This window comes from Cornus florida, unplaced genomic scaffold (assembly GCF_030987335.1).
Source record: "Cornus florida cultivar Cherokee Brave unplaced genomic scaffold, ASM3098733v1 CherokeeBrave_3.0.0_Hap2_Chr08, whole genome shotgun sequence".
NCBI lineage: Eukaryota > Viridiplantae > Streptophyta > Magnoliopsida > Cornales > Cornaceae > Cornus > Cornus florida.
The window spans coordinates 31,867,886-31,885,502 of NW_026775578.1; the positions used below are offsets into that span (position 1 = coordinate 31,867,886).

A 17,617-nucleotide genomic window follows, 5' to 3' on the forward strand; every position below is an offset into this window, starting at 1 on the left:
CCCTTCTATTTAATTTTTATTTTTATTTTTTTTATTTTTATTATTATTTTTTTTCTCTACCAAAGAGCATTAGTAATCTATAAATTACCATGATACATATTTTAAATTAGGAAAAATTGAAATAAAAAATTATATGAGTGGAGGGCATGAGTTTTATCACGTGCAGTCATATATATGGTGGGATTCATGCCTCCATTCACATAACATTAGGTTGACATTTTTGGATGTATCATTTTTCATACTCTATAAAGTGATAGTTTAGAAATTCAAACTCACATCAATAACAACAACGTTTATGTTTCAATATTAAATCACTAAACTAATTTACATCCGAGCTTTACAAAGCTTAATGTTTATTATTTATTAAAAAAATAATATTTGAGCTGATAAATTAGACTTAAAGTACTAATAATAAACTTACATTTATTTTAAGCTAAACTCGTATTTATAACCGTAATTGTTTAGAAATATCTAGACAATTTATAAATAAAGTAAATATTAGTATTAAACTTGTTTATCCTCATGTGTTTAAGCATAACATATTTTTTATTTTTAATTATAGTAAATTAAGAAATAGAAGACTCGAACGCCCTTTGGAGAAACTGTATAATGACCAAAAAGTTTAAACAATTTGACATAAATATGTTTACTTGCAGTGTAATTCTGAAATCTTCATAGGAAAAAAAAAAATTCTAAAATCTTCATACCAAGGAAAACGAAGACACAGGACTCTCTCTCTCTCTTCTTACTCCATGTCCCTCGACCCTGGAGCTTTTGAAGCCCTAGTTCCATATCGTTTCATTACATTCACAATTCCCAATCCATCTCACTCTATCAATGCCGACCACCACCTCCACACCCCACTCCTTCGTGTCGCCGTCCTCGACTCACCAATCCAACCCACCATAACCACCGATCCACCCCGAGTCGCCGCCATGATCGTCCCCAAACACCGCGAAACCGACTGGACATTCTCCACCCAGACCGGCCATCTCCAACTCCTCCTCAGCTCCCCCGAATTTTCCCGCCTAATTATCGTCGGCAACCTCCCAGCCAATTCTCTCCCAGATACATACAATCGCCCCACATGTCTCGATCATGCGAATCAGGCGAAACTCGAAGAAACCCTAACCCCTTTGTTGATAGCTTTGTTGCCCAAATTGGCTTTCAAAGACGGCTTGCCCGAAATACCCTTTTTGAGATATGAAGACGATGTTGTTCGTAGTGTGGTTTTGGAGAAATGTGTTGGGTCTTGTGTTGGTGAGATGTTGATTGAGGACGTTGAATTGCAATTCGAGTGTGATAGAGAGTTTCGGAGAAGGTTGAGGTTTAAGCGAATGCCCAATCTGATTCAAACCCAGATACGTCTCGTTTCGAATTCAAATCCTGATGTGATTTCTGGTTCCAATTGTGTGGGTTTAGGGGAATTAGGGTTTAAGCCAGATACACAGGTTCTGGTTCATCCTTATTTGACTCCAATGGTGGCAAGTCTTTCGCTGATCAGTTCGTGTCTTGATCAGCGAATTCGAGGTGGGTTTAGGCCAAAAGCATTGTGTCTGGGTGTTGGTGGTGGTGCTTTACTTGGATTCTTGAATGCCCAATTGGGTTTCGAGGTCATTGGTGTGGAGGCAGATGAGGCTGTTCTGAGGGTTGCCAAGCAGTATTTTGGATTAGAAGATGGTGAGTTCATTCAGCTTCGTGTTGGGGACGGAATAGAATTGATAAACAAATTTTCTCATCAAGCCAATGAACAAAATGTTGATGTATGGGATGCTAAATTTGATGTGATTATGGTCGATTTGGATTCGAGTGATGCTAGAATGGGTATAAGTGCTCCTCCAATGGAGTTTGTTCAGAAGTCTGTTCTTTTGGCAGCTAGACTTGTTCTTAATGAGCTTGGTGTTCTTGTTATCAATGTGATTCCTCCAACTAGGGCATTCTACGAGACGTTGATACATGAGTTTCAGGAGGTTTTTCAGGAGTTGTATGAAATAGATGTTGGGAATGGAGAAAACTTTGTTCTAATTGCCACTGCATCACCAATGGCGACTGCTTCTGGCGATTGTGAGAATACTTTTCTCACGAGGTTGAAACTGGTTATTTCAGGAGCTTATATTGATTCAATAAGGAAACTTTGAAGGTTTTGGTTGTCACCAAGTAGACAAATATGCTCTCCATATCCTTGGGGAAAGGGTGTATAAGGCCGAGCAGCAAAACGCGTTTTGGAAACCATGAGCGCTTTTTGTATAGTGCATAGCAGACAATATCTGCACTGTGCATACGCGTCATTAGTTATGGTTCTCAAATCCTCAGTAAAGATGGCAAAGAAACAGAAGCTAACTCACTGTGGACAGTCTAGTGTTTCTAATCCAGTTACCTTAGCAAGCATTACTAGAGGAGACCTCATTGCAGGTGTGGATGATTTCAAACTCTCCCTTCATCATAAAGTTGAAGTTTTTTGCTAGCTGTGGTGTTAAAGGAATGTTGTTGACACAAATATGCAATTAAGTTTGTTGTAGGCATTGTAATCTTGTGAAACTCTTTAATGTACCTCAGAATGTTTAAAGGCCGTTATCTTTTCTGTCATTTGCACCTATTATCGTATCCTTTTGCTCAATTTTGTGTAGTATATACCATAAGCAGGCATAACCAAGTTCTGAATCTGAGGTTGATTGGTTTATGGAAGAAAAAAAAAAAATATAACCCACTCCATTATGATATTATCCGCTTTGGGCTTAAGGCCGTACGTTTTTGCTCTTGGACTTTACTCCAAAAGACTTCATACCAATTGGAGTGACATATTTACATATAAGTACTTCACCTTTCCTTTTCCTAGGCGATGTGGGATTATGCACCCATAACTCGCCAGTGTGGTAACCTGTCAGTGTCTCGCACCCGCCCACAGAATCATCACAATCCACCCCCCTTGGAGGCCCGACGTCCTCGTCGGCACGCTTTCGGCTGCGTCAGAGCCTCCACTCCACCACATGGTATGCTATTATCCGCTTTGGGCCTGAATCCGTACGATTTTGCTCTTGAATTTTACCCAAAAGACCTCATACCAATTGGAGTGACACACCTACATATAAGCACTTCACCTTTCCCTTTCCCATGTGATGTGAATTGTGTACCCGTAGCTCACTAGTGTGGTAACTTGTCAGTGTCTCGCACCCGTCCACGACACACCCGCCCACAAGGTTATCACAATACGATCTTCACATTTCGCAAGCATTTGAGTTTGTTTATGGTGTTTCTAGCAACATGTTACCTGAAGCAAGCACACTTCCTCCTGTTGTTTCAGCAATGGAGTTGCTTTTGGATGCCCGAAGTCCAGAGGTGTGTTGATGACCTTACATTTTGGCTGTACTAACAAACTTCATCCATTTTTAAAAAAGCTGTTGTTAATGTGGAAATGTATCATCTCATACTTTGATTTCTTGAACCTCTTTGATCTTTTTTTTCCCTTGAATTGTTCTACTCAGCGATGTTAGATACCATCACATAAGAGATACATTAGCATCAGCAAAGTAGGCCAAGACAAACTTATTCCATAATGGATCACTTATTCAATTTTCATGCTCTGGTGGTAGTGGTTGGTAGTCTGGTAGCTATGTTGTCACATTTTTGGCAAAGAAGTTTGGTATTACCACGTGAAATATGTTGTCACATTTTTGGCAAAGAAGTTGAGTATTATTACGCGGCTTAGTTGGTAGGCGTCCGAATGGATGTGACCATTTTTTAGGGCCCCTTTACTTTTTATTTTTTATTTTTTATTTTTTATTTTTAAAATAGTTATTTCCCTAAGCAATTCAGTTTTGATCAACTGCTGCAAAGTTTAGAACTTCAATGGTTATATTAATAATGTCTCCTTCCACGGAGTGATTTTGAATCAGAAAAATGATAGTATTTCATGGGATTAAAAAAGTAAAAAAAAAAAAAAAAGTTGTTGGTTAAATAGAGATGAGCTTTAATATATTCAACAAATGAATCCCAGTCCACTTGTGTAATTGGTCCTCCTCAAAATCAAACTCTCATTGGAACTAATTTTCCATTAAAAGTTCCAACTTTATCCCCATTTGGATTAAAGATTTTCAAAGGAATATATTTAGTTTCAATGGTGTAAAACAATATTTCTCATTAAATTTATAGATTTCATCTTTATACCATAGTTCAACTTTAATATACAATTAACTTTCTAAATATATATATATATATATATATATATAGGCCATTATGTAAACTTCAAATCCATTCATTTAATATGTATATATAAATTAAAAATTGCTTCTCATGCCTATGACTGTGTCACCTACACCAACTCCTCCCACAATTTGTGAATAATAATACAATCACAACAGCCATTCATTCATTCGTTTTCACCCAATGTCCCAAAATTTGGAAAAAAAAAAAAAATAATCTCCAATCAAAGACAAAAAGTACTAAAACTAAATCTTTAGACTCAATTCATCAAATAAATCCTGTATTAATAACAATAAAGTTCTATATATACAACTGAGGAGAGAGAGGTGTCAGAGAAGAGCGATGAGGATAAAAATGAGTAGGGCGGCAATGAAGGAGTACTTGAGAGCAGCAACAACAATGGCCAACGATATGAACAGCAGCTGCCAGAGGACTTGAACGCTTGCCCACGTCAGCAGACCCGTCAATCCAACGGCCAGTATGTTATCCGGATCTGGGTCCACCAGCAGATCAACCCACCTCAGATTGAATCTGGGCCGTTGATCCCTCTTCACGTCTTCCCCACCACCGTTGTTATTGTTCCCATCTTCATCTCTCTCTTCCTCCTTGGGATCATTGCTCAACCCATTACCATTCTCTGCGGAGATTACGAACTTTCCGAGATTTCTAGGGCTTTTTTGGGTTAGGGTTTTGAGGGGAAGAGGTGGGAAGAAAATCAATTTTGGAGGGAGAATGTGGAGGGGTGTGGGAATTGGTGGGATTGGAATTGGAATTGGTGGGTGTAAGGCAGCAGTGGTGAACCCTAACATGTTTCTTTTTCCAGGAAAATGGTTGCAGGAAGGAAAAACTTTAAAAAGCAGCTAACATTTACCCCCTCCCTCTTGTGAAGCTTCTTCAGTCATCTTGGAGGACATAAAGATCTTGTTGAAGGTCCATCCCAGGTTTTCCCTGTCTTGGGCCCCTCGATCTACAAACCATCCAGCCCACCTCCTTTGCAAATGGGCTTTCAGGAACTTGTCCTCTCCTTGTTTGGCCCTTGTTGCTCTTTCAGCCCTTGTTTTTGATTGGTCTTAGTTCTCTTTTTTCCCGTCACACTCGTGGACACACCTTACACAACTCACACTTTGCGCCTTTGCAGATTCAAACCATCATCATTCACTCGGAAGAGAAAATAACATTAGAACACAGCCCTTGGTAAAATCCACAATTTTCAAAACATTCCATTATCCTATTTTTCAAACTCAAAAGTTTCATCAAATTTTAAATCTAAAGCCGGAGTGGATACTTCCAAATGAAACTTGAATAAGCCTAATTACAAGTGAAAGCCCAGCCAAATTAAAAATTGTGTTTAGATGTGTTTGGTAATGCTTTTAGTGGTTACTAAATTTAACTTAGTGGAGCATTTGAATGAAACCAGAATTTGTAACTTTCAAAACTGCGTTTTGGGTAGAGGTTGAAAATTTTTGACAACTCTTTTTCATTAGATAATTTTATCCTTTTTTATTTTTTTATAAAAACAATTATATTCATTCGCTAATAATCCTTTTAGTTAGATGGAAATAAGCAAGAAAAGAAATGAAATAGAAGGTGAATGAAAAGAAAAGAGATTTTCTAGCATGCATTTGGTTAACATGGAAATTTATCTAAAAAAACTGTAAAAAAATATTAGTTTGTTAGTTTGAATAACATGAAAGTGAAAAGAAAGTGATTATGCATACCAAAACTACCCTTATAAAGTGAAATGATGAATTATTAAATTTAAATACATAATTGTTTACATTCATTTATATTATTTGTATATAGAATAAGGCTTCATAATATTTTCTTAGGTAAAACTAATCATTAGTTTAAGATAAACAAATTAAAAAAAATAAAAAAATAGAGATGAAGAGGCAATACTACTGTTTGGGAGAAAAATCAAATATTTCACCATTTTAATATATATATCCAAATGGGATTATGAGTGGCTAGAATTACAAGATAGAACAGACTATTAAAAAAAAATAAAAAATTCCATTTAGAAGCATGATCTATTGTGACCAATTTTATTCAAATTATCATTGATATTCTGTATATATAACTGTATAATTTGAGTTGCTAACTTATGTAAGAATAAAAGTTTTTTTAAGGAGAACTTATCTCGGAAAAATTTTTGAGGGTTTCTTTTTCTATCTATCCAAATTCTAAAAATTTTGAGGGTTTTCTTTCTTTTCTAACTATTTCCAAAAGTTGCTATTATCAAATATTGTAATATCTTATTAAAGAATATTATTGTAAAATTAGCAATATAAATATTTGAGAAAATATTGTTACTAAACAAATAAAAAAAATAATTTAATTTTAAAAAGTATTTATTATAATGTGTCACCAAAGTAGTGTTCAATTACTCTTGGAAGTAAGAAATTATATACTCACTTTTAATTGTAGCCTTAGATCTAACTTATGGCAATTACTTAATTGACTTTTATTTTCTTCATTTTAAGAAACTTACATTTTATTTCCATATTCTTTCCATACCATTAAATATCGTTAAAGAAAAATGACAGAATTAGACAATTTATTAAAGGAAACAGAAATAAAATAATCCAGTAAAAAAACACTTCCCCATCACTACCAATTGTTTATTCAACAAATTTGTAAGCAGATATAAACCAAAAAAAGTTAATCAAAAGAGATAAATAAAATGACCATTAAATAAAGATTGTTTGAGAAGTATTGATTATAATCAAAATTCGAATTTCAAGATTGATCCATATTTTATACTCAATTTAATAAAATATTTTAAATTTGTTCAACAACTAATTTAGAATTAGGAGACTACTATTGACTTCATAATATTTTTTAGAAAAATCATACAAAACAACTCTTAATATATTATTATATATCCATCTAAATGTTTTCAGTGTTTTTTTTATTATTTATATTTTTTGGAAAATTAAATGTTCAAAGTGTTGATCAGTAAAAACATACTAAAATATGTATAATATCATTGCAAATCCTAAGTTTTTTCATAATTTATCAATAGAATTGATAAAGTATGAAAAAAAACTAAAAATGATAGACTTTTAATTTTAGATTAATTCTACTTTGTCTTAGTGGCTACTTGTGAATTTGGCAAAAAGTAGCCAAATTATTTAATTCTTGTTTTCTTTAATAAATTGTTTAATTCTATCATTTTTCTTTTACGATATTTAATGGTATGAAAAGAAAATGTAAGTTTTTAAAATAAAAATAATAAAAGCAAATTAAGTAATTGCCGTAGGATTAGACCCTAATGATACAATTAAAAGTAAGTATATAATTTCTTATTTTCAGGGAACAATTGAACACTATTGTGTGTCACCAAACACCAAACACCTAATACCTAATATTCTTTTTAATGACCGCAGTTTTTTAACAACTCACCTGATAATAAGACTTTTTTTATTCCAACAATAACCCAAAATGGTCTCTAAGTTGTGAAAAAACTTACGAGTCAATAAAATTATAAGCAATCTATTTATGACCGTCTATAAGTAGTATAGTACTCTCTAAGTGACACATAGTGAGATGTTTTTGTTCACTTGGTAAAATAAACTATGCAATCTTTTTCTTTTTCTTTTTTTTTTTTTTTTTTTTAATGACCAATTTACCTCATAAAATGTCATTTTTTCTAACCAAATTTATTATTATTATTATTATTTTGAACTAGTTGTAATGAAGGAATGGAAAGGAAAGATCCAACGGAAAAGGAAAGAATTTCATTGTTTTGGAAGTAAAAATTTCAAAATAAACTTTTGGATGCATTGAATCCCATTTCAAAGCCTTCATTCACTCAAATTTATCAAACCAGATTTAACCCAAATTTGTACACACATTTAATCATAAAATTAATATATGTTTTCACTTTAAAAAAACAAAGAAAAAAGGAAATTTTTTTTTTTATTTTATTAAAAAAGAAGGCGACCACAGTGGGAGTCGAACCCACGACCTTTTGATCCGAAGTCAAACGCGCTAATCCACTGCGCTATGCGGTCATATATGTGATGTTTCTCAATCACTACTTCAGGATAGTTCAGCTCAGGAATGATATTACTTTTATCGAAAGTACTGTAAAGCCAGAGATACAAACAGTGTTTTAAGCAATTACAGAGTTATGGGTTTTTACGATTACTGAGCGTGTGATATTTTCAGGAATGAATTTGGTGAAGGCAGTGATCGGATTCAATGTATAGCTTCAAGATCTGGTCTTAGCACAGTAAGTAAGAATGTTTTTAAATCTTTGATTCCTCGAAAAATATGATTTGAACTTTCATGAAATCTTGATTTTTTCCCATTTTCTATTACTATCTCTGCAATCTGGGTTTGTTGGCATTTGCTTCATTTTTCTACCCATTATATGATCATCATAACTGGAATTTTATATAATTTTTGGTGTGTCTATTTTTCGATCTGATTTCAATTTTCTACATTGTATGCTCAAGTTCAAATGCTTAATTTGTCCTTTGAACTAACATGACAATAGACAGGAATGCAAGTATATACACACACAGACACACATATATGTATGTGTCTTACAAATAAATCCTTTCTGTTTTGGTAGGTTACAATTAAATCTCATCCCAAATACATTCCAATAAGCATTTGTTCCAATGTGCAATTCTAGCCAGTAATAACAAGAGCTATTAGCTCGGATTGAAAGATGTCTTAAATGATTCATTTGACTTTTTATGGATCTTGAATAACTGTCTTGATGGTTAAATGTGAAGAGCTCATCCCTCTTGTCACGAGGGAGCTATTTTAAGAGCATCGCTCAATTCTAGCAACCTTGCAAAGTTAACGAATTACAATTTTTTTTTATAATTTTTTTGGTGGTAGGCAAGCAACAGAAGCATACACTTATTACACAATCTTTGTTGCATAAAGAGGAACAGACATTACCCACATAGCTCTAGGAAGGGAGATATGTGGCCATGGACCAACCATGGTAGCATCAAGACCTTGATTGCTCTCTCAGATTTTAAAGCAGTGCTGCACTCACTTAAAAGCAAACAGTTGCTCTGGGACAAGGACAGCACTTCATCAGCTGTCATTGTTCAGAGTCACCTCTTGTTTATCACTTATAACAACCACAAAGAAGAAAAAATAAAACACACACAAAAAGGAATATATATATATATGAAAATTTATCAAATATTATTGTTACTATTCTTTTTGGTGGTATGGGATGAATAGTTCTTTCTAGAATGAGTGAAGACAAGGACCTTTTGTCTTCTCCAGAGCATACCAACTATGCATGAGATTGTGTATTTACATGAATTTGCAATATCTATTTTCAAAGGAACTATACCTCATTATTGGGGGATGCACTGACATGTTGCTCATGTTGATGAAGTCAGAAAGTTATCCTACTAAGAGTGCGAGGTCTGAGCTCTTTGTGGTAGTGATAACTAAGGAAAAGAATGAGATTATTGTGATGATAGGGTTTAAGATCATGAGATGGGCTCAAGATCATACAGCTAGGTAGACATGTTAAAAGAGTAGTGCTACGCCCGCCCTAAAGAGTTGTGCTAGGTATAATTAAAGAGTAGTCACTTATCAAAAAAAAAGAGTAGTGCTACGCCCACCCTCTTCTCTGTGCCGCCTGTCGCATGTCGGTAGGACTAAACATAGATGGCAGATTCAAGCTCAAAATTGCTCGACACTGTAAATCATTAAATAAAGTTTTATCTCTTTCCGTTTTGAGATGGTGAGATTTGATTAAACACCTTCCCACTTTGATAAAAAATTGAAAAGAGAGTTTAAAATAACTTGTGTACCCTGGAAAAGATGGAAGATTTGAACTATAACTTGTTGAAGGAAATTACAATTGGTAAGTGCAAAGATTGTAATACATTAAATAATATGATAAATAATGTGAGAAAGTACTTAACAAATAATAAAGGTATAAACTGAGTTCTATAAAACAAAATGAGAACCGTTCTGAAACATACATCGGGGAAAGCCAATGACAACCAAACAAGGCTTCAAATTCCAAAGCAATAAAAATATTTAAATTTTTAAAAAAACCCGTATTATTCGGGTTTTGCAACTAACCACATTAATTAAATTTCATGCCAAATAACCCCGTTGTTTAACTAGACAACTAACTCCAATTCAATCAAATGACTTCATTAATCAAGAAAATAAAAGTTACTCACTGTTACTTCCTCTCCTTGCAAAGTTGCATCAATTCCTCCACCACACTATCTATCTCTTCCTCTCCTTTCATTCTCAAGATCTCCCCAAGTTCTCTTGCTTTTATCCTCACATTTTCCCCAATTTTCTCCACAACCACCTTTCTTGTCACTTTTGCTATCTCTTCTCTTTTGATTTCCCTATTCTTGTCTCTCATTACCTCCATACCAGCACCAATCTCCACCACCAGTCTAGCATTGAGAGGCTGATCATGATGCATTGGAATGGCTATGATTGGAACACCAAACTTCATACTTTCCATTATCGAACCCCATCCACAGTGACTCACAAAGCCACCAGTGCTTGAATGTTGCAGAATTTCAGCCTGTGGAGCCCATCCCTCAATAACCATTCCTCTCTCTCCTACCCTCTCAAGAAACCCCTCAGGTAACGCTTCTTCAACCCTAATTTTCTCTCCCACAGGAAACCTAACAACCCATATGAAGTTGACCTTGCTAAGCTCTAGCCCATGAGCTACCTCTGCCATCTCCTCCTTGGACAGAAAACACTCACTGCCAAAGGAAACAAACACAGCAGAAGACTCATCTTTCTTGTCAAGCCACTGGATGATCTCTGTATGATCATTGTCGTTAACCGAGTCTTGAACTAGTGGACCAACAGGGACCATCCTCCTCTCAGCTAAATTGGACGAATATTCAATATATTTTCCCTCAATCTCTCTAAAGGTCTTGATCAAAGTAATGTTACAAGATTGTTTAAAACCTCCAAGGTAACGATCCTTATCTTTGTTAAGATCTAAAGAAGTCTTAGATTTACTAAGTCTCTCAAACTCCCTGAGATAAATTGCTGGAAATGGGAATTCTTTACCTGGGTTTTTGATTTTGTGAAGGGTGAAAGAAACCATCGAAGCTGCAGTAGTTAGGAACTGAACAGCAGGAACATTAAGTGATGCAGCCATGGCTGCAGCCCAAGCTTGACTGTAGTCATAGATAACTAAGTCGGGGTTTAGGGTCTCAATGATGTTGGAGAAGGTAGGACTTGCCATCTCAAAGGCATCTCTGAGGGTGTGCATGAGGTGCATTGGGAGGCCATTGGTTGTGTGGTTGTGAGGAGGGAGTTTAGGCGAGGATGGAAGATGGAGTTCTACTAATTGTATCAAGAGAGAGTACTTTTCTGCAATCTTTTTCTTAATGGAGCTGAGGTTGATAGGTGTAGAACACAAATATATGTGAAAATTCCTCTCTGTGAGTTTTTTTGCTAGCTCTAGGAAGGGAGATATGTGGCCATGCGCTAACCACGGTAGCATTAGGACCCTGATAGCTCTGCTTTGTGTAGTATCCATGCTCTCTTTCTCTCTCTTTCTCTCTCTCTCTCTCTCTCATTTTAAAGTAGTGCACTCGCTTAAAAGCAAACAGTTGCTTAGTGCCACACGAGTGAGTGAGCCGGACCGTCCGATTGTTACAATACGCGAGCTGTAGCAATAGAGGATCTGGATGCCATTTTTCAAAGCCACCTCTTGTTTATCACTTGTAACAACCACAGGAAGAGCGTGTTCTCGAGGATAAGAAAAGTAACCTGCAGACACTGCATGTGGATAATATAATATATATTTATATACGAAAATGTATAAAAAAATTATTGTCACTTATTATTGGGTGATGCATGCAGTGACATATTGCTCATGTTCATAAAGTCAAAGATTGATCCTGCTAAGAGTGCAAGGGTGAAAAAAAAAAAAACTAAGAGTGCAAGGTATGAGCTGGAAGCTCTTTGTGGCAATAATAACTAAGGATATAAGACTCAGATGGTTGTGATACTATTGTTTATTTGTTGAATCAATCTTACCAGAGTTGATCATGAGATGGCTCAAGATCTTACAGCTTTGCGGACAGGTTAACAATTCCTGGCGTGGGATCCAAAACATGGGTCCCACAAAAATATGAGGGTGTGAACTAATTTATTGTCAATGTATTATTATTTCACATGTCTTAAATGCTCTTTACGTGTGATTAAATTATGAAAGTGAAATCTTCATCATTATCACGGAGACAATTAGATTCTACTTCATTTGCTTTGATCAAGCTCTAATGCATAAAATAGAGTATGATCCCTTTCTGTTTTGAGATGGTAAGATTTGAGTTAAACACCTCTCTACTTTGAAACCATACAAATTTCCTCTGGAAAAGATGAAAGATTTGAATTATAACTTGTTGAAGGAAATTATACTCGGCAAGTGCAGAGATTGTTACACACTATACCCAGGGAAAAAAAAAATTTGTTACACACTATAAATGATATAATGATAATGTATATATAACAAATAATAAGAAATGTATAGACTGGGTTCTAGAAAGCCAAATGAGAAAGCCAAATGAGAGAACAATTTTCGACAAGTTACTCACTGTTACCTCTTCCTCTCCTTGCAAAGTTGCACCAATTCCTCCTCCACCCTATCTATCTCCTCCTCTCCTTTAATTCTCAGTATCTCACTTAATTCTTTTGCTTTTATCCTTGCATCTTTCCCATTTTCCTCCATCAGCACCTTTCTTATCGCTTGTGCTATCGCTTCTCTCTTGAGTCTCCCATTGTTGTCTCTCATAACCTCTACACCCACACCAGTCTCAACCACCAGTCTAGCATTGAGAGGCTGGTCAAGATGCATGGGCATGGCTATTATTGGAACACCAGACTTCATGCTTTCCATTATTGAACCCCATCCACAGTGACTCACAAAGCCACCAGTGCTTGTATGCCCTAGAATTTTCAACTGCGGGGCCCATCCCTCAACCGCCATTCCTCTCTCCCCTACCCTCTCAAGGAACCCCTCAGGTAGTGCTTCTTCAACCCTAATTTTCTCTCCAACAGGAAACCTAACAACCCATATGAAATTAACCTTGCTAAGCTCTAGCCCATGAGCAACCTCTTCCATCTCCTCCTTGGTCAGAAAACACTCACTTCCAAAGGAAACAAACACTGTTGAAGTCTCATCCTTCTTGTCAAGCCACTGTGTGATCTCTGTATGCTCATCTTCGGTAACAGTGTCTTGAACTAGTGTACCAACAGGGACAATCCTCTTCTCAGTTAAATTGGATAAATATTCAATGTATTTTCCCTCAATCTCTCTAAAGGTCTTGATCAAAATAATGTTACAGGATTGTTTAAAAGCACCAAGGAAACGATCTTTATCTTTGTTACGCTCTAAAGAAGACTCAGAAGAACCAAGTCTCTCAAACTCCCTGAGATAAATTGCTGGAAATGGGAATTCTTTACCTGGGTTCTTGAACATGTGAAGGGCGAAAGAGACCATCGAAGCTGCAGTAGTTAGGAACTGAACAGCAGGAACGTTAAGTGATGCAGCTATAGCTGCAGCCCAAGGTTGATTGTAGTCATAGATAACTAAGTCTGGATTTAGGGTGTGAATGATGTTGGAGAAGGTAGGACTAGCCATCTCAAAGGCATCTTTGAGGGCGGGCATGAGGTGGGTTGGGAGGCCATTGGTTGTGTGGTAATGAGGAGGGAGTTCAGGCAAGGATGGAAGATGGAGTTCTATCAAATGTATCAAGTGAGAGTACTTCTCAGCAAGCCTTTTCTTGATGGGGTTGAGATTGATAGGTGTAGAACACAAATATATATGGAAGTTCCTCTCTGTGAGCTTTTTTGCTAGCTCTAGAAAGGGAGATATGTGGCCATGGGCTAACCATGGTATGATTAGGACCCTTATAGGTCTGCTTTGTTTAGTATCCATGCTCGCTCTCTCTCTCTCTCTCCTTTTAAGGTAGTGCCACTAACTTAAAAGCAAACAGTTGCTTTGGGACAAGGATAGCACTCCTAAGTTGTCATTTTTCAAGAGTCCAGACCGTACAGCTGTTAGCCTGTTACAACATGCGTGCTGTAAATACAATGGATCTGGGCACCATTTTCAAAGCCACCTCTTGTTTATTACTTGTAACAACCGCAGAGAAGAGAAAACAAATAGAAAAAAAAAAAAAAACAAAAGAATCTTCCTTCTTTAGCGTTCTCGAGGAGAAGAAAAGTAACCTGCAGAAAATGCATGTGGATATATATATATATATATATATATGAAAATGTATAAAAAATTATTGTCCCTATTCTTTTTGGTGGTATGGTATGAGTAGTTCTTCTCTACAGCATACCAAACATGCATTTGATTTCACATTTACATAAATTTGCAATTTTGTTTACAAAGGAACTGACCCTCATTATTGGGTGATGCATGCAGTGACATATTACTCATGTTGATGAAGTCTCAGACTTATCCTACTAAGAGTGCAAGGTATGAACTGGGAGGTCTTTGTGTCAGTGATCACTAACTAAGGATAGAAGAATCAGATGGTTGTGATGATAGGATTTATTTGTTGAATCAGTTTCACCAGAGTTGATCATGAGATGGGCGCAAGATCATACAGCTACGCAGACAGGTTAAACACTTTATTGCATAATTAAATGTTGACCATTACCACTGTATCCCTGAATAAAAATGAGGCCAGCCAAATGGGAGCCAAAGGACCCCTCATCCACACATACATGAGGGTCTAAACTAATTTATTGTCAAACTATTACTTGTCTTTAAATGCTCTATGCATGTGATTAAATTATGAAAGTGAAAATCTTCATCATGATGATGGAGGCAATTAGATTCTCACTTGATTTGATGCCAAAAAACAGAAAACAGAGATGGCAGATTCATATTCTAAAGCATGAATCAGAGTATGATCCTTTTCAGTTCTGAGATGGTAAGATTTGAGTTAAACACCTTTCTACTTTAATACCATAAAAATTTCCTCTGGAAAAGATGAAACTTTGAAATATAATTGGCAAGTGCAAAGATTGTAACACATCATAAATAAAATAATGAGTAATGTGAGAAAGTAAATAACAAATGATAAAGGTATAAACTGGGTTCTAAAAATCCAAATGAGAACCAATGCATGAACAAATTGTGAGACATATATGGGGAAAGCCAATGGCGACTAAACAAGACTTCAAAATCCAAAACAACAGAAATTAATATATAAAAGCATCTTTAGGGAATTGAGGCATAAATTAAAGAAATATTTTAAGACATATTTTAGCGGTATATTAAAAAGTGGGAGAAAAACCACACTATCCAAGTTCTTCAACTAACCACATGAATTAAATTCCATGCCAAATAACCCCTTTATTTAACTAGACAAATAATTCCACTTCAATCAAATGACTTCATTTATCAAGAAGATAAAATTTGCCATTATTTATTTTCTTCCCCAAAACATAATAATAATAATAACAACAACAAATTGGGAAGAAAAATTAGTTGTTCTTTGAAATCACATGGAACAATTACCAATTCCTATGAGAGTTACTCATTGTTACTTCTTCCACTCCTTGCAAAGTTGCACCAATTCCTCCACCACCTTATCTATCTCCTCCTCTCCTTTCAATTTTAGTCTCTTACTTAATTCTCTTGCTTTTATCCTTACATCCTTCCCATTTTCCTCCACCACCACCTTTCTTATCACTTGTGCTATCTCTTCTCTCTTGAATCTCCCATTGTTGTCTCTCGTGACCTCCACACCAACACCAACCTCTTCCATTAGTCTAGAATTCAGAGGTTGGTCAATATGCATGGGCATGCCTATGATTGGAACACCATACTTCATGCTTTCCATTACAGAACCCCATCCACAGTGACTCACAAAGCCACCGGTGCTTGAATGTTGCAGAATTTTCGACTGCGGGGCCCATCCCTCTATAACCATTCCTCTCTCCCCTACCCTCTCAAGGAACCCCTTAGGTAGTGCCTCTTCAACCCTAATTTTCTCTCCCACAGGAAACCTAACAACCCATATGAAATTAACCTTGCTGAGCTCTAGCCCTTGAGCTACCTCTTCCATCTCCTCCTTGGACAGAAAACACTCACTGCCAAATGAAACAAACACAGCAGAAGGCTCTTCTTTCATGTCAAGCCACTGGATGATCTCTGTATGCTCGTTTTCGTTGACAGGTTCTTCAACAAGTGGACCGACGGGGACCATCTTCTTCCCGGTTAATTTGGAGAGATATTCAATATATTTTCCTTCAATCTCTGTAAAAGTCTTGGTCAGAATAATGTTACAAGATCGTTTGGTGGCTTCAAGGAATCGATCTCTTTCTTTGGAATGATTTTCGGAGGACTCAGAGGATTGGCGAGGCTTTAGGCTCTCGAAGTTCCTAAAAGTAATTGCTGGAAATGGGTAGTTTTCTCCTCGTTTATCGAGCATGTGAAAGGCGAAAGAAACCATCACTGCTCCGGTAGTTTGGAACTGAACGGCAGGAATATCAAGCGACGAAGAGATGGTTGGTGCCCATTGTTGATTGTAGTCATATATGACCAAGTCCGGGTTCAGGGTCTGAAGGATGTTGGAGAAGGCGGGGCTTGCCATGTCCAAGGCGTTTTTGAGGGTGTGCATGAGATGGATTGGGAGGCCATTGGTTGTGTGGTGGTGAGGAGGGAGTTCAGGCATGGATGGAAGATGGAGTTCTACTAGTTGTATCAAGTGAGAGTACTTTTCAGGAAGCCTTTTCTTGATGGAGCTGAGATTGATAGGCGTTGAACAAAAGTATATGTGGAAGTTTCTGTCTGTGAGTCTTTTTGCTAGCTCAAGGAAGGGAGATATGTGGCCATGGGCTAGCCATGGTAGCATCAAGACACTGATACTGCTCTGTCTAGTATCCATGATCTCTCTGTGTGTGTGTGTGTGTTTTAATGATTGTTGAAATTCAAAGTGCCTGTGGATATTCTTGAGGAAAGAAAAGAAAGCTATGAATGTGTCTTTTAATGATATGTTGGGATAGGTTTAATTATTATGCAAATCTTGGCAGGGTTGATCTTGAAAGGGACAATTGGCTCAAGCACATAAAAGTATGCACGCATGTCAAAGTTTTTTTTTTTTTTAATTAAATACTGACCACCAACTACTGTATTAGTTTAAGCTAAGATGTTAATATAAAAATAAAAAAAACCAGAGTTGTGAAGCAACTTGTGTCCCAGCCAGCCCTCTATGGTTCTATGTAAAAAATTCGAGAATTATATTCAGCCGGTTTGCTTACAAGAAAATAATAATGAAGTGAAGGAAAAGAAAATTAATTTTTTATTATGTATTTGATTAGTATAAATTTTTTTGTAAAAAAAACATTGTGAAGAATATTGTTTCATGGATTGTAATTACAAGAAAATATTATAATTTACATAAATTGTCCT

At 36.1% G+C, this 17,617-nt stretch overlaps 5 protein-coding genes and 1 non-coding gene across 6 annotated transcripts; 1 reads left to right on the top strand and 5 right to left on the bottom strand.

The window, feature by feature from the left end:
- Window positions 1-578: 578 nt before the first annotated feature.
- On the top strand, window positions 579-2,604 carry LOC132271143 (uncharacterized). The gene has a single exon (XM_059772429.1). It carries the CDS (start codon window positions 753-755, stop codon window positions 2,136-2,138), a length of 1,386 nt encoding a protein of 461 aa, XP_059628412.1. The 5' UTR covers window positions 579-752; the 3' UTR covers window positions 2,139-2,604.
- A 1,790-nt stretch (window positions 2,605-4,394) lies between these two features.
- On the bottom strand, window positions 4,395-5,102 carry LOC132268571 (uncharacterized). Its single transcript, XM_059769402.1, has one exon. The coding sequence runs from the start codon at window positions 5,007-5,009 to the stop codon at window positions 4,530-4,532; it is 480 nt and encodes a 159-aa protein (XP_059625385.1). The 5' UTR covers window positions 5,010-5,102; the 3' UTR covers window positions 4,395-4,529.
- Window positions 5,103-8,142: 3,040 nt separating this feature from the next.
- Window positions 8,143-8,216, bottom strand: TRNAR-UCG (transfer RNA arginine (anticodon UCG)). Its single transcript has one exon. It is a non-coding gene; the product is annotated as a tRNA-Arg (tRNA).
- A 1,971-nt stretch (window positions 8,217-10,187) lies between these two features.
- LOC132271146 (UDP-glucosyltransferase 29-like) lies at window positions 10,188-11,942 on the bottom strand. Its single transcript, XM_059772431.1, has one exon. The coding sequence runs from the start codon at window positions 11,717-11,719 to the stop codon at window positions 10,382-10,384; it is 1,338 nt and encodes a 445-aa protein (XP_059628414.1). The 5' UTR covers window positions 11,720-11,942; the 3' UTR covers window positions 10,188-10,381.
- A 55-nt stretch (window positions 11,943-11,997) lies between these two features.
- LOC132271145 (UDP-glucosyltransferase 29-like) lies at window positions 11,998-14,122 on the bottom strand. Its single transcript, XM_059772430.1, has one exon. It carries the CDS (start codon window positions 14,120-14,122, stop codon window positions 12,782-12,784), a length of 1,341 nt encoding a protein of 446 aa, XP_059628413.1. The 3' UTR covers window positions 11,998-12,781.
- Window positions 14,123-15,510: 1,388 nt separating this feature from the next.
- Window positions 15,511-17,174, bottom strand: LOC132271148 (UDP-glucosyltransferase 29-like). Its single transcript, XM_059772434.1, has one exon. The coding sequence runs from the start codon at window positions 17,091-17,093 to the stop codon at window positions 15,747-15,749; it is 1,347 nt and encodes a 448-aa protein (XP_059628417.1). The 5' UTR covers window positions 17,094-17,174; the 3' UTR covers window positions 15,511-15,746.
- Window positions 17,175-17,617: the final 443 nt, after the last annotated feature.

Coding starts and splice junctions, on each gene's coding strand:
- LOC132271143 (XM_059772429.1), top strand. CDS start 753: ATGTCCCTCGACCCTGGAGCTTTTGAAGCCCTAGTTCCATATCGTTTC.
- LOC132268571 (XM_059769402.1), bottom strand. CDS start 5,009: ATGTTAGGGTTCACCACTGCTGCCTTACACCCACCAATTCCAATTCCA.
- LOC132271146 (XM_059772431.1), bottom strand. CDS start 11,719: ATGGATACTACACAAAGCAGAGCTATCAGGGTCCTAATGCTACCGTGG.
- LOC132271145 (XM_059772430.1), bottom strand. CDS start 14,122: ATGGATACTAAACAAAGCAGACCTATAAGGGTCCTAATCATACCATGG.
- LOC132271148 (XM_059772434.1), bottom strand. CDS start 17,093: ATGGATACTAGACAGAGCAGTATCAGTGTCTTGATGCTACCATGGCTA.